A 27,361-nucleotide genomic window follows, 5' to 3' on the forward strand; every position below is an offset into this window, starting at 1 on the left:
TTCATTTGGCAGGCGCTTTTGTTCAAAGCAAAGTACAAATGAGGTACAATCCAAGCAACAAGAGATCAAGGAGAAGCCATTGAGAATAAGTGACATTCATTTCCACGTTCTACCTGACACAAGTTCCACAAGGCAGGTGGTTGAAGTAAAATATAGCAGAAAACAATTGTTTTTTGTTTTTTGAGCAAGAGAGCCTGAGAAGGATCGAGAGATGGAGAAAAAGCATATTATGTGAGTAAGTACTCTCGGAGGAGGTAGGTCTTCCCACATGATTTTTGAAGACCGAGAGGGATTCTGTTGATCAAAGTTGGCAATTCGTACCACCACCGAAGGACCATACAGGAGGAGAGTTTGAATTGAGATTTCCTGCCTCGCAGTGCCGGTAGGACGAGTCATCGGTCGCCTGCAAATCGTAGTGATAGGAAGGTGCGTAAACCTTCTTGTCACTACAAAATGCCATGGAAAGAGCAAGCATCTGTCGAGAGGAAAGTGAGTTAACGTAAGAAAGGTGACCACTTCTAGACTTTCAAAATCCTTTGTGGTGTTATTCATCTTGAAATGAAGGTATTATAACTAAGGTTCAGGAACAAGACCACCCCTCTCTCTCCCCTAATCAGTCAACTGTGCCTACCTACTGCATATAGGTGTGTCTAACCCCTTTCTCACCCGTTTGTCTCAGCTCTCTTGACTAATCAAAGTGCAGGTTGTGCAGTTCTTCATGCAGCAGTGGGGCTCCATTGACTGTAATGTAGCGACCTAAATCAGCACAAGCCTTTCAGCGAATATGATATGAGGATAATTACTCAAACAAAAGGAAAAAAACAGATTCAAATGTGCCACAGCCCCACTAAAACACAAAATACATCACAAACTGCTGATAAAAATTCAGTTCATCACAGATCATGAAAACTAGGAGAACCTTATCAGTTACATCCCCTTCTGTACAATCCAGGTGTCAGTTAACAACAATTAAACATTATTGTTTCATCCCTTCATTGACAGCAATGTATGCAAGATAATAATTTACATAGATTTGGCTTGTTAGATTGGTCATGTTTTGGTGTTTTGTTATTATTATATTTCCATTTTAATGTAATGAATTGAAAACTATCTGTTTCCAGCTCCTCTCTGTGTGTTGCCCACAGTCTGAGCTCTGGGTCTGCTGCGACTGGTGTTCTACTGAAAGCTTGTGTCAAAATATTTAGACTGCTTTCAGAAACTCCCTGAACTCATGTTGTTTGGAGTCAGTAACATTTATCTTTGACTGACAGATCAAGGCATTAAACTGTGGCTCACCGCAGCTTGAGAAGAGACGTTTTTGATATCAAGCTTGTAACTACAGACTGTAATTCTGAGTCGGATGAATCCACCACAGGTCTGCTCTCTCATCTTTTCTGACCAAGATACTGAAACATGGAAGTGCATACAGTACCTAACTGAAACCAAATGACTCAAATGTTATGACAAGATTCAGGTTAGATGATTAACTCATAGTGATTTTTCCATTATTATAATGTTGTGATGATAAAATTCACTTTTTGCATAATGTACTAACTCGTTTGACTCATGTATTCATCTTTCCTCTGCCATATACATGCAGATAAGCTGTATTATATTTCCACACCATATCAGAGGGGATCCAAAACGGACTATTTATTTTCTCAAAACCATTTTGGCAATTTTCTGGATCATAAACAAACAGATATTTCCCTCCATTTATAGCAGTTTGGTCAATATTTCTGTCAGAACTGCTTTCAAAATGAGATTGTCATGAGATAGGCCTTTCAACTAAAACATCAGTGAACGTGTGGTGAAAAATACATCCATTAGGAACGTGAGTGTGTGTGTGTGTGTGAACCTCTTTTTAAAGTTTTGATCCTATGCACCACATGGGAAAACACACTGTGCTCTTTATATGTGTGTCTATCTGTGTGTTATTTGTCTTCCTGCTCATCGACTCGACCATCATACTAACCGAGCACCTGTGGACATCTGCCCGCAGCCCGAGGTGATGTCCACACCTTCATTTTTCTCAGACAATGAGTGGAATCATTTCCCCTCACACAGACCTCTTCATCATTATTGACACAGAATTATTGATCAGGACCTCGGCCGGTAAATTAGAACCTATTAGTCAAACTCTTTCCCCCCAGTTTTGAAAAGAGCGAGAGGTTGATAGAGTGAGATTATGGAAGAAGGCAGTTTGCGTCGCTGACTTGTATTATTTATTCCGGAAATTCCTGTTTTTCTCCTGTTGAGGAGATTTATTAATGCAGATTAAACAGCAGACAAACACACACTCGCCCAGCCCATTCCTCAAGGAGCTGCTGCCACTGAATCAACATTAGTTCAAGGAAGCCGAGGTTCCAGGTGAAATCTACAACATTGAAGTTAGAGAGCACAACAGCTGCCTCACTTAATTTATTTATTTATTTTTTTGATGTTTTGCCCGAGGCCTGTCCTACTAAAGAGAAGTAATTTGGCTTATCTTATCCCAGAGACCTAGCAGCTGCTTTTTATTCTTTTTTGTGAGGTCTTTTTTCTCATTTAGTCCAACAAAGATTGTCCTCATAGATTGACCTTCTCTGTGCCTGCAGGCCCTTGCCCTCATGCCAGTAACTAGATAACACACTCTATCAGAGATTTGAGAAAATCATTGGGAAAGCAGTGGGGCTGATAGTGGCATCAATCCTAACCTGACACCAGGCTGGGTCAACCATTTATCTCTCCACACCGCCTCTGGTCACAACAGCGGCCATCTTGCTCTGCTACATCCTTCTTTAATAACCTTGGCCACGTCTCTTTGCAGACTGAGAGGATAAGGCGCCACGGCACTCCCAGCGCCTCGCCTGATCGCTGCCGTTTTGTTTGCATTTTTACCCATGAAAATCACATTCAGACACGTTTACAGTGTGTGTTTCAGATCTACAAGATTCCCCACTACAAGCAAACACACACGTGAGATGTGTCTAATAAGAGGGCCAAAGCTCACAAACTCGTTAGCATGGGAGTTAATGGTGACTTCACTGTCATTAATTCCCCATGGTGTTTGACTTAAATGCTTCTATATTGGTGGAGTGAGAGATTCCCAGAGGCCTCCTAGCGCTGAGATCATTGTTTTTTTACTTACTAACAATGAACTTATGATCAGAGTGCTGCAAGGCTTTTAAAAAATGCCCCGTAGGATCATTACAGACCCTGTGTGTGTGTATGTGTGTGTGTGTGTGTGTGTGTGTGTGTGTGTGTGTGTATGTGTGTGTGTGTGTGTGTATCTATCTATGTGTGTGTGATACCAATGAGGCCGGCAGAGCAGCAGTGTGTCCGAGGCTCATCTCGGTGCTCTGTGGCGCAGCCAGGATGAGTGTGGAGGTTAAATGGGGCGTCATCAATCTCAATGAAGTGCAATTATTTTCTCACTTATTAATCATTACAGGCTAATAGCTAGTGGCAAAGCTGGGTCTGCCATTTGTCAAACTTAGCAGATTTCTGTAATTTTGTTTCCCCGTTTCCCTCTAATGTTTGTGTAGACTTTGGCAGATATCTATGGAGGGCTGCAATAAGTCTGTGCCTCCAAGTATCTATCTCCTACCTGCACCGCAGAACTAACTGAACTTCTCGCTGTTTCTCCGTGTGAGTGATTCTCTCCATTTCAGGGCTGAGTGACTATTTCATGGTCTGTGGCAGAGCAGAATGGAAAGCTTTATTTGCAGGGTGCAGCATGGACTGCTTATTGATGGTTAACTACACTCAAAACTTGACCCATGACTCTACTATGATGGTTGTTTGTATCTAATTCTACTATCAGATGTGCATACATTTACATTTTATTAGATATGTTATACATTCTGATGGTATAAAGAAGAAAAAGATTTTCCAGACTGAGTAATGCAATTTGGCACAGCGGCTTGACATTTATGAGAAAGGTCATTATGTGCTCTTTTATCTAACAACATCCAGTTGGAACAATGCCTAATCAGCTAATGATTAAAGAGTGAATTAATACCACGCTCAAATGCGGGTTTTACTGCCCTCTGCTTGAACTTTTCAAGTCTGTTGCACCTCTGACTACACCCAGTGATGTCACAGTGTACTGACACGCCCTGGAGTACACGTCCACATCACTGCAGTAAGGTAAACCTCTGGAGTTCAGAGGCTGCTCTTTAAAGCTGCACTAATCAATGTTTTTATGACTGAATTGTCAAATGACTACATGCAATGTGAATGGTATCGCTCTACGAAGCATTTCAGTGTTTTTCAGATTATTTTATTTTTACAGCCCGCAATTTTACTGTTGTGGTTCACTCTCTGCACTCTCATCAACGTCGTTTCCAGTTGCAGCCGCCAGCTGTCTTCATTGTATAATCCCACTACTTGTCCAGCACCAAATATCAGACAGATAGTTAATGACTGGCTTGTGAAGAAAGTTGAGCATTTAGCAGCCAAAGAGCAACATATTTCCCTCAGGAGTTGGTGGAGACCAAAACAGAAAAAAAGGAGAGTGCATGTTAGAAACATGACTCCAAATCAAGGCTAATTTTGCTCTATGAACTCAAAATATCAATTATCATATTAAAACTGTAACTAAAATGACTATTTTAATTTGTCTTCATTTCTTTAAATTATGTAAAATTGCTCAAGGTGTCTCCAGATCTAAATAGTGTAAACAGGTGATGTCACATATTTCCAAGCACCAATCAGAATTTAGCATCACAAGAATCAGAATGTGATGACAGTTGCTGAGTTGTTTGCTTTCATTGCCATGGAGACAATACTGTCAATCCAATCTGGCTAAATCACACCAACACAGAGTAACGAGGTACAGAGTGCAGTGGCACCATTGTTGCGTTGTGTCTGAAAGCCCTATGAGGCAGATTAGCAGTTTTGAGTGTTAAACTCTGATCATAAATTAACAAATAAATAAGACAGTTGTCCCTTAATTTTAAATTTAATTGTTGCTTATTTAGTCATCAATATTCCGTGTTATGGAGAAATAGAAAGAGAAGAAAGAAAGAGAATTGAAACCATGTTTTATCAAGTGACCAAAGGTCATTTCTAAGGTCCCATAATGACACCTGAGCAATCTCCATGACAACTGAGCATGGAGATTTCCTCACTACATTTCAGAGGCAAATATTGCACCTTTTACTCTACCACATGTATCTGACAGCAATAATTATCATTCCAAAATATTCCAAAAATACTTTTGAAATGAAATATTATTTAATCAGAACCAGGGTATAAAAACTGATAAAACTTCAGACAAAACATAAAAGCGAACATTTTAACTGTATGCATCAAAACCTGAGAGCAGTAAAAGAATGATGTTAGCTACTAGTTTTAATTTTTTATCTTAATTTTATTTACTTTGGTTACTTTATAGATGAATACTTTACATACAAACCATATCATCAGTTTACAATAGTGATATTTTTTATATATTAAAGTATGTAACAGAAGTTAAAATAATTCAAATGAGCTCCTACAACATTAAAATGCTGCTTACACATTAATGCATTAGTAATAATAACACAATAATATAGCATATATTAACATAATGATGACATGGGACATTTTGCATTAAGATTTACATGATTACTTTTTCTACTTTAAGCACTGTACATTTTGTTGATCGGACTTCCGTACTATTTTGAATGCTGGATTTTTAATTGTAAACGAATATCTTTACATTGTAGTATTGATACTTGTACTAAGTAAAGACTCTGGATACTTCACCACAAGTAATTATGGCCAATTATGATTCAAAGGTCTTTAAGGACAGAGACCGTAGACATTGTAAAGCCCCTTGAGGTAGATTTGTGATATTGGGTTATATAAATTTAAAAAAAAGACTGGACTTGACAAAACTATGAAGATCATAAAATCAATACTTGTTGGTATTCTTGTCATTCTGTTATACCTTAAATATGAGGAGCTCTGTGTCACAGCATCAGGAGAAACTCTGCCTGTCTGCCAGTGTGCAGAAACTTTCTGCTCATCTGCAGGATGCAGAGGATCAGCAGCTCAGCAGCTCTGTGTGCCAGATGTGTTGAGCAGCGTCAGCTGGAAGAGGCAAGACGACTGTTAGTGGTTATAGATGGTGTTTTCCTTTTATTGTCGTATTTTTTTTGTTTTCCTATTGTTCTGGTGTCTTATTTTTTTTATTAATACAATAATGGTTAAATTCTCAATCTGTCAGCGAGCGTTGCATTTCTTTCTTTCATCAGTGTATGTCAGACACATGGAGGTTTGTGTGTGCATGTGAATGAATGAGAGAAAGAGAGATAAAGAGCAAGAATAAAGAGAGAAATGAATGAGTAAAATGTTCATTGTATTCAATACCTTATAATTTGATTTACAGTAATCTAACCTCAGCATTCACACCTCTTGATGTGAGTGTGATGCATAAACAGTTGGGTGTGATCTGTAATTGGCCCACAGCTACATGATGAAGAAGAGCCAGATGTGTTTAAAGACAGAGGAATAACACAGCCCTGTGGATGTGTTTGGTTTGGCAGCATTTTCTCTGGGAGCTATTGACTGAAAAATTAATCGATGAATGTGTGGTTAATGTGGGACATCTAGTGGCAGAAAAGTGAAAAGGCACTCTGCTATATGTATCAATTTATTGTCTTTTTTTTTTAACTTTCATTCAATCAGAGGATGTTTTGACTTAAAATTAAAATTGTTCTGGAACACTTTTATGTGTGTGTGTCCAGTCTGCTTGTTGCCACTGAGCAGTTCCAGTACAGCAGCAGAGAGGTGAGTGCCTTCCTCAAGGGTATGAAAACTGAGCTGATGAGAATGTCACTAGTTTGCACTATTAATCATTCATTATTAAAATGAGTTAATTTGACACTATAGCTGAGACATTTTCCCTCTTTTACCGCAAATAATTGTCAAACTGAGTTAATATGCCACTAGTAATATTCAATTAAAGCAACAAAGAGAAAAATATGACTTAAAATATCAAATTTAAACCTGCAGTGCAGAACTTTTACATATAATGAATGTCTGTTACATTCAAGCTTTTGCCAAATGAGCTCACACAGTGTTGATTAAGCCTATCACTACCAGGTAAATATCTCTGTATTTCACAGTATATGGAGTTTTTAATCTGGTGTCAGGTTTGGCATTCCCACATTGGCCAGATGAATGCAGACTTCCGCCAGCCTAGCTGGGTAACTTCCTGTTAGCTCTCCGCTAACTTGAATGGGCATAAAATAATTTAATCGTGTGACTCTTCTAGATTTTCCAAATGTTATCGGACCGAATGGATCAAATTCTGATAGTGAAACAAATCATTTTGTAGGGGTTGTGTGACCCTGAAAACAATTTATCCACAATTTTACAGCCACAACAGTAGTAACGGGGTAGGCTACAGTGGACACTATGACGTACACACGTCAACAGTGTTTTTGTAATGACTCTCACTGCCAGAAGGGGAAGACAAAAGTCCTGCACTCCAGCTTTAACGCCAATGTCACCCAGTGGACAAAGTATTAAGAAAAATCTTCAATCTTAATCATTTAAAATATGCAGCTCCTTTAAGACATGCTACTTATGATTTTTTGGCTTTAATAACTATATATTTAACTTCTTTTTTTCTTGTTGGGATATGGAAGTATAATTTTCCAACTGGGTTAAACCGATTTTTGCACTTCCAAAACGTCTACGTATTTTTAAGGACAGGTCTCCAATTTTTCAAGTCTGTCTTATAAAAACAGTCAGGAGCCCAAATGAACATTGAAACAGGCTTTTCTTGCTGTAATCATTCCTCCTGTTCATACTGACCATTACAAGATCCTTCATAATGCACTTAAGTGGTAGTGGACAAAATCCACAGTCCTCCTTCTGTGCAAAAATGTATTTAAAAGTTCATCTGAAACTAACATTAAGTTTCAGTCCAAATGAGTCAAATCAAGTAGATATCTTTCAACTTTACAGTCTTTTTAGTGCCAAAGTCCCTCTTTTTGTTACTATACTTCCACTGCAGCTCAACAGGGAAACACTGTTAGAGGAAACACAAAGAGGGAATTTGATTCTAAAAAGACTGTAAATGTGTGAGATATCCACTTGATATGACTAACTCAGACTGCTGAAGTATCGTATAAGCTTCACATCAACTTCTAAATGCATTTTTGCACAAAATGACTGTGTGGACACACTGTGATTTTGGCCTCCATCACTTACATTGAAAGTACATTTGAAAGGGATTTTTTAATAGCCGGTATGAACAGGAGGAATGATTACAGTGAGGAAAACCTCTTTCACTGTTCATATGAGCACCTGACTGTTGTTTTAATACAGACTTGAAAAATTATGAATGTATCATTTAAGCTAGAGGTCTCATTCAAACTTTAAAAAGGTTATATTTGAATATTTAAATTTTTTAAAAAAAAGCATAGACATCATACATATACTGCTTTTTTCTGATGTTTTTAGACTTCATTATGGTTCTGTATGTCATTTGTAATTGTGTATGTCAGTGGTGATGTAATTAACAGGGTTAAATTGAGGTTTTTCGAACAAGAAAAGAAATTTTAATTCTGCTCTCAGTTCCACAATCTTCCCTGGTGGAACACAGGGTCCACACAGACCTATTCTCTCTTTCAAAATGTAAAAAAACGAACCCACCGGAGTTATATTTTTGTATCTCGAAACCTTAAGTGACTGCCTGCTTAAAGTTATTAACTGCTATTGTAACTGATGGCTTAAATCTGTAGTCTGGCAAAGGTGCCACACTGCAGCAAGGTGGCACTACAGCCAGTAAAGACAGGTGTTTTGAAAATTATTTTAATATTTCATGTTTTTTTTTTATTATCAAAATGTTTTTACAGTAACACACAGGTATTTACAACATGCATGAGGGGAAACTACATGTATATGAGAAAAAAGATGACTGTTAATTTCATATTCAATGCCTGTGGTATCAAACAAAACTGCAGATCTTAGTCAGTCCTCACCACACTAAAGCAGGGATTTATATTCAATGTGATATTTGTGATCACAGTCTGAGATTTTTCATAGATCTGAAAGAATCATATCCTACTCAGGTTCCCATGTGGTTTCTCCAAGAGCACTGAAAACATACATGATCCAATTAAAATGATTTTCTATGCCCTCACACAGCTACAGGTATAGTGTAGATCTGTTCAAATTACAGCTATTGCCTCAGTAATGCTGGACCACTTCCAGCAATGAAAGATGGAAAAAGATTGCCTCCTAGTAGAACTGGTCTTACTTGAAATTAGCACACACAAAATGACACCTCCCCATAAATGTGTTGTGAAATTTCTTGATAAAGGCTTGTGCACCAGATGAAACTACACACTATGTGCTGTATGTTTAGAATATTTTTGTATATAAAGACACCAAGAGAGAATACAATTTGATATATTCCCCTATACAGCATATATCAATTTATTCTTGTTTTCACCCTTCATGCAGCTGTAATATGAAGATCTTACCACAAGAGGTCCTCCTCATGACGGGAAACAAAGGGCATGTTTGGTTAGACGTAAATAATTCATGTAGAGGGCAACAGCTTCTTTATGTGTTGATTAGATAAGCAGTGAACTCCAACATTTGTCAAAGAGAATTAAACAACCAGAATCTACTGTCTAGAAGCATGTTGACTGGCTAGCAGCCAAATAATGATTATCTCCGTCCAAATTTACTTGCTAATCCATTTGGATCACATAAGATTAATAGACCAAGCAATGCAATTAGTTTGCAACATTATGACACGCTTCCAGCTCACTGCCCCGAACAAAAAACTCTGCAATCATTATGGAGATTAATGTTTTGAAAGGGGGCTTGAAAGTTTCCTTACTTTCCTTGCCAACGTGTTTATTATATCAGATGATAAATTTGAGACCTAACGTTTTTTAATTTCGACTAATTGATAGCAGACCAGTCTGGACGTGTTGAATTATGACATGAAATATGGCTGAATTAGTTTTTTGGTCGTACTGTTTGTAGTGAACTGCTCCTTTTCAGAGCTCCACATATGGTCATCATGTCTCCGCCCAGCTTTCCCCAGACTGCCTTTGTTGTCTCTCCGCCCAGTGCGTGAGTCTGGACTGGGAGATAAGAGTGGAAACAGGGCAGGGTCTGACTGCATATGAAAACAGCTTCGGTGCGTGTTCAGTGTACTTTCTCCTTACAGAGATGTCAAGTCGTGCTACTGAATCGAGACTTTAACTGCGCTTAACTTCCACTCGGTGACATTCCCGATTCCTGCGGGCGTTGCTCCTCTGACACCGGCGGTCTTGCACAACTTTGGGAAGTATGTGGATTTGTTGTGAGAGCTGAGAAGGAATGTGCGGATTTGGTGGCTTTTCCTCCTGTGTGTGTGTTTTTTCATTTGCATTCGGAACAGTGTCGTGACTTCGGCCACCGTGTATTGTCCATCAGCGTTATCGGGTTTATCCTAAGCTTGCAATCGACAGCAAACATGCAGCATGATGTGGAGCTGCACCATCGCCTCTTGCAGACTGTTTACCTGTGTTGAAACGGAGCGAGGTTGCACGTCGTGCTTGTGCAGAGGCTCCATGGGTAACCGCCGTGCGTAACGCTGGCTCTCCATGGAGCTCTGGTGGAGACCTCTCATCACAACCCACACTTGAAGACAGTGAGTGACACTTGAAACAAAATGAGTCAAGACCAGGACGGCATCTCTTTACAGGTGCCTTGCTTTGGTGCTTGTCCTGGCAGAGAGAGCCTCGGCGGTGAAAGCACCACCAGCAGCGGCGGCGGTGGTTGTGGAGGTGGCGGTGGCACCTCTGTTATCCCAGCAGCCGGGACTTTCTGGCAGGACTCGGTGCTCGGAGGCGGGGGGCTCAGCCCGACCGCCGGGAGCTGCCCGATGGACGGCGGTGGCTTGCTGTCCACGGGGAAGTCATGTAAAAACAGGCCGGTGACGGTAGCTTATGTGGTGAATGGCGAGGCGAGCCAGCAGAATAACGCGGAGAGCGTGGCCCTGCAGTGTCTGAAGGACGCTTGTGATACGGTGGGCAGCAAGCTGGAGACGGTGAACTTTGGGAAACTGGACTTTGGGGAGACCACGGTGCTAGACAGCTTCTACAACGCAGGTGAGTCAAGTGAAGGAAGCCTTTAAAACCCTCACAAATGCATCCAAAGCTGCTTCTGTCAAGCCATGACTAGCACGATGTCATTTTGCCAAAGTGTCAACCTGTTGGAAATCTTGATCCTAAACGCTGCCTGTTTTAAATCAATCCTCTAAATGCATTTCATAGGGTTTAACTTAATCTTTGCTCTCCATTATAATGATTAAACTATAAGATCAATAGTGTTTAGTGCAAGTCAGTCACCCCTGAAGTGCGATTACTTCATGATGGCATGGCACTGGAATGCAGCACTTTGTCACACACTAGTTGCAGGGGGTCAAAGGTCACGGCTTTGCGGCATCACCTCATTCTTGGAAACTGTTTGCCTGCAGGACAGGTTGCTCTGGGCTCCCTAAACACAACACTCAGCTTTGCATGTCAGGGCTTGAGACTGCAGCTTTGTTATTTCCACGCTGTAGTTTGTTAGTAAAAGCTGGAATTCCCTGAGCCATAAGCATCATTGGGGTTGTATAATTTGCTCCACAAATGTGGGGTTGATTGTTATACTTTCCCCCCACGCATAGTTTCCCCCTTCCATTGTGCGCCTCCAGTATTGTGCCGGAGTGTCGTGGGTTGAGCCATGAGGCTGGACTTTCCACTGGAATCTGCAAGGAGAGGAACGAACTTGAACCCTCTGACTGACTGAAAGTACTTTCCCCCTCTTATTCGTACTGTATTTGTAGTAGTTGGCTTATAATCCTGATGGAAATGTTCAGTTACGTTATAAACACTGAAAAAAAAACTCTCTTTGGAAAGCAGACCCTTCAGAGATTTTGGTTAAATAAAAAACAGCTGTAATGCACAGAGCTGGCCAACGTGTTGAGGAGCCACTAACAGCAGCTGATGTTTGCATTTCTCTGAGATATTTGGTGTCAGGATTGTTCAGCAGATATTGCAGCAACAATATTATAGCAAAAATGATTATGGTCTGAAAAAACAACACTTTAAAGGTGCACTATGTAAATTTGGCTAGAATTTTAGTTTAAAACATTAAAAAATTAACTGCAATAATCAAGAGAATGTAAAGAAATAACAATTTTGCCATTATTTCAAAGACATCTATGTATTGTGTTTCAGAGATATCTACTGAAGTTTGCGTGCTAACCAGCTAGCCCTGTCCTGTCCTGTCTTGTAATACCACATTGTACCTCAGGGGCAATAGTGAGTCACTGTAGCATCCAGTCTGCCCTCAGTCCAACATGAGAAGATGAAGAAGTATTGCTGCCCTGAGTGCGATATTTTTTTTCCTAGGATGGCAAAGTCATGACCCGTCCTACTCTGCGTCTGATCGGCTTACCCTGATGTTCTTACCTTAACCAATCTCATTCCTCATGCCTAAACGTAACCAACCCAACCAACAAAGACAATGAGTACTAGCCAGTCAGAGGCAGAGTAGGGCGGGTCATGGTTTCATCATCCTAGGAAAAAAATTTGGTTCCCCAAGCAACTGGCCAGCACTGGCGGAGATTCTGAGCCAGGCTGTTTCACTGCTAATATTTCACTTAATTGAGTTTTAATATTTTTTCAGGGGAGAAAGTAACCATTTAGAGTCCCAGTATGTGATCAGTTTATCCAGATAACGCCTATTTGGAAATTAGCGCTGCTGTTGTCGGGAGATGCACTGCTGCAACCACTGGGTGGATCTCAGCTGCATGATCCAACGAACTGATCTGTGCAACTCTTTGGTAAATTACCGCTGGCTCTAATGTCTCCATAGCATTTTGATATGATTGATGATGAGGGGTGATGCGTTTGGGAGGAAGAGGAAGGGTGGGTGGTGGGGGCGGACTATTTCTGGTGATATGCTGCCCCCTATTTGTTTGGTGCAGGTGGCCAAATGTTACATAGTGCACCTTGCACCTTTAAAATACTTTTGATGAAGGTCCAGAGGGACTGAAACGTTAGTATGATAAATAAAGAAAAGAAGAAAGAATTATTCACACAGCACGATTACATACGAAGTCAATGCAAAGATGAAAGCAGGTTCAAATTCACCCTAGGCAAGTGAATTGACACAAATATGTGTTTGAGTGAGTTGAAAATGTTTCAACTGAAAAAAGTCCTTTATGACTGTACTTCATGAACATACAGAGAGGAGTTGGGAAAAGGGAGAGAGACTGGAGGGAAATATCAGAAAGAACCAGAGTCCCTGGTGAGTTATGAGTTCATTCAGAGGCTGAACCAAACATAAACACACAGAAACACTCTCACAGATACAGTCGGAGCCTTCTGTTGCTAGCTAGCCTACAGTTAATGTACAGTAGTGTATTTTGGCTGTTTGGAGCGAATAAACACAAATCATCCCACGGTCAAACTCACGCGATTAACGCAAGGCCAAAATTCACTTTGCAATCTGTCTGAACACAGCTTTAGGTTGTATCTTGGGCTTTGGGAAACTAGACACTCGACCCTTTTCACCATTTTCTGATATTTTATTGACCAAATGACTAATCTACTAATCGATAATGAAAATAATTGTTGGTTGCACCCCTAGACTTCTACTTCCAGAATTAGTGGCACCTAATAACTTCACTCACTTCACAACTCTGTGATGATGATGAAGTGATTATCATTTATGTCCTAAATTCAAAAGTCGGTTGAAGATGTAGTTATGGTAGAGTAAAAGCAAATTCAAAATTCCTCTTATTAGAGCTGAATCAAGAAATAGGCTGATAATAGTACTTTAAAATGCAGTAAGTCAAACAAGTTTTACCCGCATCAAGCCATCAGAGCCCGTCATGATAATTGTGAAACCAGGCAGCTGTGTAGTCTACTCAGCGCACAGCAGGCTTGTTTCTTATCACAACATCACATTATTAGTTATACAAACACATCAAGTTCTCTTTTTTTTCATTTGCTTCTCTTCCTCTGAACTACTGTGGAATTTTCTCATAATTCACATGGGAGGTCAGAGGCATTTTCCTAGAAATACGCTGTATCTGTTCAAACACACACTGCCTGATCCCCTTCCTGCACAAGTGTGTACCAGCGATGAAGGCCAGACAACAAAAACCTTTAAACAATGAGCTCAGAGCCAGACGGCAGCTTGTTGGGTCCCTGTTATTTGGAAAAATGGTTTGTTAGATTCAAATACAATGAAGAAGCTGTTCACAACTATCCTAACTGTCCTCGCCTACATGATACTGTGGACAATGAGAACATGGGGCTGGGAAATGGCAGGCGCTGACTGTCGAGCCTTCAGGACATGATACACAGGAAATGTTGGACAGAGACGTAAACTGTTGCCAACAAGAATGACCGACCATATTTTTTCCTCACAAGTTTTATTCCAGATCTTTGAATCATCATCCGCCTCTAAACGTGTGTTGTTCCTCTTACTCTGAGAGAGACTTTATAGGTGGAAGTAAAAATGGGAATTTCATCAAATGGTGACAGAGTCAAAATCTAGCAATATATTTTTAAAGAATCCAAACAAATATGGCGCAAATGTAGATAAAAGTTGTAAATCGACTGATTGAAATAAAATAAATCAAAGGAAGAACTTACACTGGAAGTATTTCTTCTAGACTTGCAACGATAAGTCAATTAATGGATTGGTAGAAGATTAATTAGCAACAATTTTGATTATCAAGTAATCATTTTTGTAAATTGTCATTTTTTTTAAAGGAAAAATGCCAAAAAATTTGCTGGTTGCAGCTTCTCAGAAGTGAAGATTTGAAGCTTTTTATGTCATAAATGATAGTAAACTGAATATCTTTGGATTTTGGACAAAACATGTCATTTGAAGAAGTCATTTTGGGCTCTAAGAAATTATAGCAGGCATTTTTCACTATTTTTTTCTGATTAATCAATAATGAAAATAGTCATCAGTCGCAGCCCAAATTGCTTCATAGATGTTTTTCACCTTATAGGTTTTAGAATAAGTTTATCATTAAGCCTCTCATGCTCGAGACAATGAGTTGACTTGAAGTAAGGTGTACAGAGACAACGAAAAGGGTGTAATGGATGTTTCAAATGACGTTAGTTCGACTGACATGATAATTGCAGAGCTAACTGCCCCCAGCCAACACTAATGCAACTCCTGTGTCGAGTGAAAAACAACACTGAGAAGACGTCAGAGAGAGATTAGGTCAAAATAAACCTTCTTCCTGAACAGGAAACAGCTATGAAGAAGTTAATATTAGACTGAAAAAGACAGTGGTAAGAAAATTGACACTCTGTTGCTTCTACATGTTCAACCAACAAATGATTTCTTTCTACTGAAATATGAAAAAGAAATACCTGATGAAATGGTTGCTAACATATAAAAATGAATGATTTTTACTCAATGCATGTAATTTTATATGGCAGAGATTCTCTACAGGGGCTGAATTCCCTTTGCAAAAATGCAGCAGCTGAATTTAGTATTTACCAGGGATTGTATAGACTTTTGCTGTCCCACCTGTGTTGGCAGGTTTGGGTGTTGGGTCATAACTGTGGTATGCAGAGCTTTATCACTCCAGTTGATGGTTATGCTGAATTACTGTGTAATTTAAAGGAAGCACAATGGCTTTTTGAACAATCTCAGCACTTTGAAAGCCGCTTTCCTGCAGCCTGAGTGTTTGCTTACCTCTTGTTTTGTGCTGAGAGCTCAACTCCACCACTAACCGCTCTGCCGGCAACACAGATACAGACCACAAATTGCTTTTAGGCAGTCCACTTGTGTTTCTACTTTTTGTTGTAATATTGGGAAGGCTGAGAGGAGCACATTCTTGAGCTCTGATGTGAATCTGAAAGATTTCGAAAGCACACTAGCCGCTACATCAAGAAAATGCAACGTAAACACATTTTTTCACAGATACCTCATATCTGTAAATGTCTGCAGTGGCCTTCAACTGTTCAGACATTAAATTTCCATCATTGTGGAGGCCGATTTGAAATGGTTTGAATCCTCAGACTGACTGGGAAAGTACTGCTGGTGAAAGTTAATTAGTGTTTTCTTCTCCCTACCACTGCTGAGAAACCTCTAAGCAATTCAATTAAATCAGTATTAAATCAATCAGTCAATTGTAAAGCCCATAAAGTGTCATAACATGGTGCAAAATACCCCCAAGTTTCCATAGTGTGATTAAAGTCCAAAATCCAAAAATGTTCAAATAACACTGATATCAAAAGTTACAGTTACATTTGAGATGCTGGAAATTAGAGAATGTTTTGTATTTTGTCTTGATAATTAAATGAAACAGTGTAGCTAAAGCCTGCTCGAACAGTTGCTAGATGTCGCTAGATGACATCATGTGCTAATTTGCATATCGGTGACTCATGACATAACCACATATATAATGAAAGTAAAGAAATACTGGAAAAAACTCACTATTGTAAACTGTGCATTAAAAAAAACAAAGGAGAAGACGTTAAAGTCAAACAATGGGTATTGATTGGTTGTTAAGTACGCACATTCACGTCTCTGTCTGGCTGATGATTGGTTTGCCCATAAAATGTTGCTGACAAGGTCTTAAAAGTTGCCAAATCTAGTGAGAAAGTCACTCATTTGGCAACACTGGTTGGACTCTGGGTGGTTCTGTTTTTCCCAGAGGTCCACACTGTCAGGAAGGCTTATTGGTCAACAGTGCTAATATACATGTTTGAGTTCACCAAAGTTGAACTTGACTAGAACAATTCACACAGATTGAAGTTGCCCCTTCGAGTGAATCCACAGATTGTGGTGATACCACTGAAATGTACTGGCCTTTACCGGACAGCTCTCAGTATGAAAACAACATGGAGCTGTTAAGTCTTGCAAAAGAATATAAATTTTGTGAATTTACCAAAAAAGGCTACATTTGTACCATTACCTCAATATTAGATTTAAATAGTAATGTATCTTCAATGGTGTGGCTTTAGTTTGAAATCTTTTCTAAGTGAAACTCATACAATCTGAACAGTAGACCCAAAGAGGACACAGATGTAATCCTTGCACAGTGGGTGAGGTCCCACTATGTCCAGTGTCAACATTGCTTAGTCAGCTTACAGTGCCTCATTGGGAGTGTCTCGGGATTCACCAGCATAAGATTGCACACTCAGCTTCCCGACTGGGAGGCCGCGGCTCTGAAATCCCATCAGCTGGCCCTCTGTTAAGTTGTTTATTCTCCCTCCTGTTTACTCTGTATGTTTGGCTGCTCGTCAGAGGTTAAAGAGCACAAGGTCAAAAGGAATTATCCCACAGGCTTCTCACCAGCGTCTAGGGAAAATCCCCCTCACCTCAGTGGGAGAGGTAGGCTGCAGTCAGACTCACAAGTGCATGTTTTTCACTCTATTTCTCAACAGGAAGTATAGAGTGGAGTCAAAAATCGGAAGCAAGCCATTCATTATTGTTGGGAAATCCACATTACAACTGAAATAAGTCAGCGGTAAATCTCTTAAACTCACTGTCTGTCACTCAAGGCTTTTGTTTTGACATCTTTACATGTCACATTAATAACACTAACACTTAAGATTAATAACAGCAATCCCCAACATCCCTAAATGTAGTATTTCATCATCAAGTTGTCAGTTATTGTGAGAGCGTATTCTACATATAAGCTGAACATGTTGTAAGCAGAGTATAGACTTAAATAAACCCTAGGGTAAGAAGCTCCTCAGAAAAACGACAAGAGTTGGAGCAGAAGCGGTGAATCAAAGCTCCCTTTCAACCCCTTATCAGAGGTTCATTTTAGGTGAAAGGTAGCAGGAGCCAGCAGCCAGCGTCTCTAGAAACCAGTGGAGGGTGAGAGAGCTAACTCAAGCCAATGATGGTATGATGATAAGGTGCCAGTGAGTGGCTCTACCTACCACAAAGATCAGTACCATAATTCTGTTGTATCAGCTGGAGAAAGTAAATCTGGAGCTGTCATGTGCAAAAAAACAAACAAATAAGAGTAGTGACTTATATTCAGTTGTGAATTCATGAAAACGATTGTAGGAGAGGCTGTGATACCATTTCCTGCATTTCTGGCCTTTGTAAAGTCTGGGTGTTTACATGCACAATACACTATCTATTAAAATAACGATAACCACAATAGGGCTCTGGTTAACAGCATTATGATATATTAGTCATTTCTGTTATGCAGCTTTAGTCTTGTTTGTTTCAGTGCTTTGATCCTGCTCATCCACTGCAAAGGTCACAGAGTGAAGTGGATGCAAAACTGCATGTTTGATGAAAGTGAAGCATGGGTGGTTGTGGGAAAGTGAAAAATCTTTTGGGGGGAAGCAACAGAAAAACTGTTTCATGTTACGATATAAGCTACACATTATAGAGAATGTGTTAAGATGCTCGTCTGTAGGCTGCCACACACCCTTCGGGACTTTAACCAAACTTTCTAACAGATGATGTAAAGTCTGGTGGTTATTTTGGGGAAGCGACTGCAAATCATATTTCCTTCCATCTAATGATTACTATAATGTGGTCATTCACTTTGTGGTGTTTGTGCATATAAATTTACATATATTAACTCTAAGTATACTTAACTGAAGGTCATTAATCCATCAAAACCACAGCAGGCAACTTCTACAGTGACATCTTTAAAACAACGGTAACAATACATTTTGGAGGAACTGGTTAAAAATACCAAGAAACCCTGTACAGAGATTTTTATCAACCATGCTGGTATGTGGTGTTTCTGTTTCTCTTATCTCTACCACTTTGTGATTTTCAGGCTGTTACAGGTACAGTAATTTCTGCCTTAAGCCGCTTTATTTCAGTGTAGCATTTTGCAGAAAAAGCCCAACTGTTCCTTAATCCAATCACATGAAGCAATCGAGATAAGGTCGAAATATTGTTTACTTATCATAACAACAATTCCCTCTTGTTTCAGTGCATTCTGCTTTAAGCAAGCAGGAAGTAAATCAAGAAGGCATGTCAGGGCAGCCAGCACAGCAGCACGGGCTTCTCCCAGTGTTTGTCAGCTGTAGATGAATTGACATTCTGTTCTCAGCTCTTTTCCCCCTCGGGGCCGGGGCACTGCAGTTTGTGAAATATCTCTGTGTGTGTGAAAAGGCAACAAAGTGGAGCAGAGGTAAAAAAAAAAAAAAAAAAAAGGGACCAGTCTGCCAGGAGAGCGGTGCGACTGGCAGGTTGGTCTCGTTTCCTGCATCATGGTGTTTTCAAGGCTTGGAGTCGTTTTCTTTTGAGTACATTTGTGTCTAAAAATAAAGAGGGCATTAATCTCTGCTGGGCAGGGCATCTAAACTGAATAACCATTGTCTAGTATTTCCCATACTGTCCACTGGGAGAAGAGATGTATTTGTAGAAAGAAAGGCTCAGTTGAGAGACATGTATGGTGCTTTTCTTCCATTCCCAGGGTTGTATTTTTTTGGGAAAATGCCCCGACTGGCTGTTTACACTTTATGTGGCTTTTTGACCTTACACGATGTGGAATTTATCATAGATGTTTGACTTCAAGAGACAATTCCCAGTCTGCTTTCAGTTGTCAGTGACACGTGCGTCAAGATGTTTGTCTGGTTTAAAGCCTCCCCCACCCTCTACCCCACCCTCTACCCCACCCCATTTATGTGTTTATTTTTGGTTTGTATTTTCTTGTTACCCTTTCTTTTGTTCATTGAAAGTGTGGTAACGAAACAGTTAGCATGGTCAAGAAACAAAACAGCAGCAGTAAAAATGTCATCCCTCATGAGTAATGGAGTATCCCTGCGGGACAAACATGCACCACTTTGTTTTTACCTGCGACTGCTGCACCACTAGTTTCTTTAATTTTTATATTTCAAGGACGAGTTGATGAAACGCTTCATCTTAAAAAGTTTGCATAATTAATGTACGGTGAAGACAACCAGCTTTTCCCCAGAAAAACATCTTCAATTTATGCACTTCATTCAGGAAAACCAAGATGTTGTCATGCGGAGCTGTTTTTAAGTCCTTTGGAACAAATATACTGTGATGAGTAAAATGTGTTATATATTTAGTGATAGTGTTACTATTAGTAATAGTAGCACTCTTTTATCCTGCATGTCACTTCAACCTGACAGTAGTGAAACATCATCCGTAGAACATCATCATGCATCGGCCACAACACAACAACCAACCTCTGCTGTTCCTGGAAATTTGGACATTATTCTCTCTAAGGTTCCTTTAAAAAGACTTTTTGAGAGTGGGATTTTTTTTTTCAGTGGAACTTGAAGACAGTAATTCCACTCTTGTTGTGTCCTCGGTGCAGACCAAGCTCCAGGGAAATCTTCTCACTGCACTCTGCTCCACTAACACGAGCTTCATTCCCTCTTTCTCCATTAGTGATAAAGGGAAAAACCTCAGTGGCCACATATTGATGGTGTCACTTACATAACTTTCAGCAGTTTCCTCACTATGGGTCATATTTTCGTGGAGGCGTAACGACCAGCACAAGCACCGCTCTGAAAGTTTGGTATTTTGCTGACCTTGAAACTCACTTTGCATGCCCGTGTGGTGTTTTGGTGACCAGCGCAGAGTGCAGGGTGTTCAGGTGGGAGGTTCATTCAAATGAAGTAGCACAAAGACAGTTGTTGTATTTTGGTGGAAATTAGACATTGCACTGAAAACAGACATCTCAGAACCACATCTATCATAAATAATTTATTTCAGTGAAACACTCTCCAACCAAAATCGGCACAGAAAATAACATTTAATGTGGTTAAAGCGTCTGTATTGATCTATAAGTGAATGTGGGTGATTCTTACAGTATCTGCTGTCCACAGCTGCTTTATACTGTATGAAAAGCTTCTCCTTCAGTTCATTAAAACCCTGCAGCATCTGAAGGCAGCAGTACTGATATGTAAATCCGCAGCCCCTGAGAGCATGTCAGAGCACGGCCGTTCACTCTGTTTACCTTCATTTAATCACCTGATGTCACCAGGCTGTTACAGTATAAGCACACACACCTCTACACACATCAGACTGGTCGGTTATAACTCAATATTCTACTTTTTTATGAAGGAGACATCAGGTTAGCAGGGCTCATCAAGGCCTCTTTTACAACTTTCTTTTTAGTAAAAGTAACGTCTTATGTTTTATCTTTGAAACACATTGCAGTGCAAACGCTGTTGTGTAACATTAATTACTGAACTATGTGACCATGTACAAGGTGAGATACATTAAAATCATTGCTGAAATAGCGTCAGTCCGATATAATCATATAAAAGGCTTCACCAAATCAATTTCTTTATTTTCGATCATTATCATAGTAACTAACTGATGAAAAAAAAACTACTCCATCTGTCTTTGGCTGCAGATTTATGGTGATGTGTGTTCATGTTGTGACGCTTTGAACCACCCAAACATTTCCTGAAGAAAAGCTTTCTGTTTGTTGAGCTGTTATGATCACGTTTAACTGTGATTGGCTCAGCTGTTTCAGAGCTATGAGAGCAGTAATGTGACTGTCTAAGAGAGTATTTAATAATCACCACACCTGTTGATCTATAGTCACCTTCACCCAGCTGTTTTCCATGTTGCCTGCGGCACATAGATAAACCAAAATAGCAGGTATGCATGGAGATGCCCACGCAGTCCGTGCACCTAAGACCTACCACCTTGTGCTTGTCGTTGCACTTGCACGGTTAAAACAGGGCCCTGAGTCTCCATGGTTACAACATCTTATGAGTAGCTGTTATGTAATTGATTATAAAAAGTGCTTAATTTACCTACAGTACCTGTTCATACATACTCATAGTCACGCAGGGGGCCTCACAATAAAGCTGCAGGCTTACACAGCTGGCCTCTGAGTGACCTGTGTAAACACTGCTTTCACCAGTGTAATTGCAGAGCTTTTAGCATTGCTCTGTGTTGTCATTTTCACAAATATGAAGTGTTATTTGGCAAAAGTAAGTGCACATACCTACACATGCAAACACTTTATTCGTCTCTTGTCCTGCTGAAACAGATTATATGAAATAAGCTGCAGCCCTGTGAGAAGAGTATAATAGTGGTATATTGGGAAATAACGTAAGGTTTAAAAAAAAACAAAGAACTAGCTATCAGCAATGCCAAACAAGACATGACAGTTACTCCTGTGGCAGTAAATATGCAACTTGTTAAAATATGTTGTACATATTTGTAGAGAACTTGAGTTTTGCTGACAATACGAATATGTTTTTTTTTCATGTATGCAGCATCTTTATCTATCTTCTAGGCTGTGAGATACAGCCCCAGAAAAAAAAATAGTAAATGAACCTTGAGTTTAAAATATTTAATCACAGATATGTGTTGCCAAAGTCAGGAATTATTCTGCATTCTCAAATGTACAGAGTAATCAATAATGAAAATATCAGTCAGTTGCGAGTAAAAATTCACAAAGGTGAACTGTAAAGTTGTGTTCATCTGCGCGTCTGCATTCACACCAGCAATCTTTGGGGATGTGTAGTGTAAATGGCTCACACTGTCTCAGTGTTGTTTATAGCTCAAGGCTGTTGGGAATGACTGTTTACATTTCTCAATAGCCCACACTCATTAAAATAGATTTCTTTTGTGTCCATATATATGCTCTCCGTTTGGCTCCGAGCTCAGGAGCGAAAGACACTTTGAGTTGCTGAAATAATCCATATACACTTGAACAGTCTCCAGTGCCATTTAGATTCTGCTGCCGTTATAATATTGAGCAGACCCCCCCCCCCCTCCTCTGAAATGTGCACGTGGAACTGGTGGAAGCACAGAGTAGAGGGCTGAGAAGGATCTATAAAGAGGAGCCAGTAGACACCAGAACAATCCCCACTGAATTCATGCAGCTCTCGACTCTCCGAGCTACTCATCACCCTTACCTTTCTCCCCTCCCTCCCTCTCGCCCTCAGAGGCACCGCTGGGCGTGAGGAACCTGCAGCAGCAGGCTGAGTGCTGCTGAGAGCTAAACAGTGTGAGAGAGTATTGAATTATTTTGCCTCCTCTGCTTTGAGCAGTAGGCGAGGGAATCAATTTTGGTCAAGAGAAGCAGGTTCAGCTGTAGGAGGTGTAGCAGGATTATCAGGGCATCATTATGCATGTTTTGCCCTTGTTTTTTGCAATTTGTCTTATCTCAGCCTGGTGTTTGAGGTTATTTCATTGAGCGCAACAACAGAGGTGAACACATCTGATCTGGTGGCAGGGCCTGTTTAAAAGGGGGTCTTAATTTTTCTTTGCTTCTGGCTCTTTATGCAGCCTTCTGTCAAAGCTATATTGGCAGGTCTACTGTTATACTGGCATGCACTCATCTCCGCTGTTGCATTGCAAGCAATCACGACATCTGAATGCTCTCCTAAAACATTTGCATGCTCTGCTGTTGAATCAGGCAAAATCACAGTGTGACGTTCCCCAATTCTGTGCGGTTTGTCTAAGGAAATTCAAGATCATTGTTCTTAATGTGACAAGAAGCCGATCCTGACGCTACTGGCAGAATACAAAACACATTTTTAATATACCATGTCATTACTGGTGAAGTGTGACATTTTATTTGGGGTGCATTTAAACAAAGCATGTCGAGAATGCTTTATTTGAAGTGTGAAGCATTTCCTCTTTTGTTCAGTTTGCAATGCGTTTTATTAGATGTGAGAACATAATATGAACCCACTCAACACCGAGATACAGATACAGATAGGGCTGCAACTAAACATTGTTTTCATTATCTACAAATCTGTTGAGTATTTTGTCAATTAGTCTTTTTTTTCCCAGAAAATGCAGTAAAAAATACACACAAATAGTTTGTTTTGTCAGACCAACAGTACAAAACTCAAAGATATTCAGTTTACTATCATATAAAACCAAAAAAAACAACAAATCCTCACAATTCAGAAGATGCTTCCATAGAAAACCAGATATCATCAATTAGTGGCATTCACCTCATGCAGGTTTTACATGATATTATCTATTTGTTATACTGTATGTTCATTTAGACAGTTGTAATTACTGAAAATTAGTTAGAAATTAGCATTTTTATCGATCATTCATAATGACAAATGGGCCTCACCAGATCCCAATGCCCAAAGAAATGTTTTCAGATTTCTTATTTTATCTGACCTACAGTTAAAACATGTAAATGGTGTTAAGTTCACAATGATATAAAACACAAGAAAGAGCTTTTTATCTGATGAATGCTTAAAAGATTTACTATAATTGATCCATCAGTTGTCCATATAATCAGTATGTGATTGTACTGTATTATCTGAGCCTTACTACACTGGTTTATGTATACTGAACAGATTGCACTCCAGCAATACTATTACTTAAGCAGACAACACATTGCTGGTGTCGTTGTTGTTGTTGTCCTCAGTTTCAGGTAAGAGCTTTAGGCTCCCATGATCTAAAAGGTTTTTGAAACTAAAACTAACTAATCTGTAACTACATTCAGGGGTAATATTTAGCATTTTTGGCTTGAAAATTGTCAAATTTAAAGATCTTCTGAATCAAAATTTACACTATATATACCTTTCTGTGCTTTTGGTCCGGACCCCTTAGTTCCAATTAAGAGAAGACAACCCTTTACTGTTTCAATGTGACATTGTCTGTGTGCACAAAGCAAGGTCAGATAAGAAATGATTTAGGGTTTTTTGTTGTTGTTGTTTTAGTGTGGTGTAGAAGAACTTGACTGGCCTTTACTAAGCTCTGACCTCAAATTCATCTAACTCCTTTGGGGTGAATTTGAAACCCTGACAGTGAGCCATGCAGGCCTAATTACCAAACATCAGAGGCCAACCACACTTATGCTCTTGCTGCTGAATGGGAGCAACTCCCTGCAGCCAGGTTTTAAAATCTTGTGGAAAATGTTCCCAGGAGAATGGATGTTTCTGTCATAGTAAATTGATACCCATGGCTTCAGGCATGGGTGTAATATTAGGGTGTCCAAAAACTTCTGTCCAGATGATTTATCTTTATTACTACTGGTCTTCAAAAGCATAGGATTTTTTAAAATGATACAGGATATATGCATACAGTTATAACAGAAGTGTTGAATGCACCAAAGTATGTTGAGGGCTTAGTAGGAAAAAAATCACAAACTCTGCCACGTGTTGTGGTCACAGCTACCCTGAAACCTAAAATAACACCTTTACCTGCCTCTCACCATCAGACATAGCTGTGGTGGAGATGACTGACGCCTTCCGCCAGCCCTCGCTCTTCTACCACTTGGGAGTCAGAGAGAGTTTCAGCATGGCCAACAACATCATCCTGTACTGCGACACTAACTCCGACTCCGTCCAGTCCCTGCAGGTAAGCCGTCATCACCAACAGAATCCAGGACAATCCTGTCCTCACCACTTTACTAAACGCATGAAACAAACAACCACTGTGGTTCACAAGGGTGGTGATTAAAGGCTCTATTTAGGACACGAGATTGACAGAAATGTAATTTGGTGGGAGCGGCGCACAGTGTAAATGCATCAATAATTTGGTAGAAGGAGATGCATTTAGGAAATATGTTAAGGAAGTGAATGATGGCTTCCTTTAGTTGTGGATGACAAAAAAAAAGTCTTCAGTGCTGTTTCTGCACTTCAACTGTTTTGTCTTTGTTGTTTATTTTTCATTTGAGGGATTTTGAGTTTCTGTATGTGGTGCTTCTTAACTTCTGATAAGTCAGGTTTTGATTTGTTTATTCACTGGAATACAAAAAAAATTCTCAACAGGTTTTAATAAAGTGTGAGGAAAGTTATATGAAGGTATTAAGATATGAGATGATGAACAGGTTCATCTAATCTTTTCTAAAGGCTTATTATTGCAAGACAGTGCATTTTGGAACATTTTTGCTATTTTATCTAGGGCTGCAACTAACAATTATTTTCATTATCCACTAATCTGCAGAATATTTTTTCAGTTAAAATGCCTTTTATAACTTCCCACAGCCCAAGTTCATGTCTTCAAATGTCTTGTTTTGTCCAACCAACGGTCCAAAACCGTAGCCATTCAGTTTACTATCACAGAAGTCAAAGAAAACCATCAAATCTAAACAAAAGCTGGAACCAAATGTCGGCATTTTTGCTTTAAAAATGACTAAAATGATCATTCGATTATCAGAACAGTTGCCGATTAATTTTCTGTCGATCAACTAATTGATAAATTGCCTAATTTTATCAGGAACAGTTGTATTTAACGATACAGAGTCAATTTCTAAACATGTACAAATGTAGATGATTGTGCACTCTTTGTGGAGGTGTTAAGCCATGGTGATAACCCTGACATCATAAAAAAAATGATACACCTTTATTAAATAAACCATGACCTTTAAGAAAAAATGTCAGAGGCACTGTTTCATACAGCAAATGTATCACAAGATGAGATGCATCAGAGTCTCAGTGGTTTATCATCTCTGTAAAACAACTTCCTGGGGGAAACCCTGTCATTAGAGCCAACATCAACTTGTCTTTATTTTTCTGGGAGACCGAGGCACAGCTGAAGGTCAGGGGTTAACAGGCGGATATAAAACCACGTCATGAGAGTATCAATATTACAAACTATATGTAGTTACAGAAGACTTTCATGGCAGCTTATACCGCAGTTACAAAATGATGAGTCTGTAGTCAGCTATAGATTTTAGTGTCAGAGAGACAAGTGGAGCTAATTCAGAAGTGCACTCTAGAAAAGCAGAACAGAAGGTGGTTTGACTTGCCTTTCAACTGTCACTGAATACAAATACACTCAATACCACACTGACTCCAGCTGGACTGAAACATATGAGCTGGATCAATAGGTCAATAGGAGTAAATATTGCCAAGTGTCAGTCATGCCAGCAGGAACTAAAGCTTCTGGTGAAGGGGCGGAGAGTTCCCAGCCTTGAACCAAGAATCCAGGCTCACTAGCATAACAGACAGCTGTGCTACCAAAGAGCTCATTCGTAGGTGTGTTGTTGATCCATAGCAGACTAATACCATACTGTGACCCTGCCAAGAGCCTGAAATTCCTTAACTCTTGCACTTAAGTAGATGCACTTAGGATGGTATGTGGCATTTAATACCCAAATCAGCTTGTAGAATAAGCATGACAGCGTTACACATGAGGCAGGGCATGCTGTCCCTGAGGCCACCACGAGCCACTGATAACAACAAAAACAAATCAGCCCAGTGGCCACGTTCCAGTAATGACAGAGGAGCTCACAGAGATAACACTGCACCCTGCGTTTTCATCTGTTTCCAACTATCCACCTCTCTGTGTCAACAAACACATTTCATGGAGCTTTCAGAGCAGATATTCTGAGTCCAGCTGACCGAATCTCTTCTCCCTGATGGGTCGTTTCAAACATTCATCTCAGTCGTCTCAAGACAATGGGGCAATGTAAGCACTTCTGCGCACTGAAAACAACCTAGATGATGGGTTG

The 27,361-nt window shown here is 39.8% G+C and overlaps 1 protein-coding gene across 1 annotated transcript in view; it reads left to right on the forward strand.

Moving 5' to 3' along the window:
- Nucleotides 1–9,802: 9,802 nt before the first annotated feature.
- The window catches only part of map3k5 (mitogen-activated protein kinase kinase kinase 5), a 72,766-nt gene continuing 55,207 nt past the window's right edge, over nt 9,803–27,361 (forward strand). The window contains exons 1-2 of the mRNA XM_042390612.1: nt 9,803–11,093; nt 25,124–25,263. Coding sequence (XP_042246546.1) covers nt 10,655–11,093; nt 25,124–25,263 — 579 coding nt within the window. The 5' untranslated portion in view covers nt 9,803–10,654. The remainder of the gene's footprint in view (nt 11,094–25,123; nt 25,264–27,361) is intronic.

The sequence above is a fragment of the Thunnus maccoyii genome, chromosome 17 (genome assembly GCF_910596095.1).
Source record: "Thunnus maccoyii chromosome 17, fThuMac1.1, whole genome shotgun sequence".
Lineage (NCBI taxonomy): Eukaryota > Metazoa > Chordata > Actinopteri > Scombriformes > Scombridae > Thunnus > Thunnus maccoyii.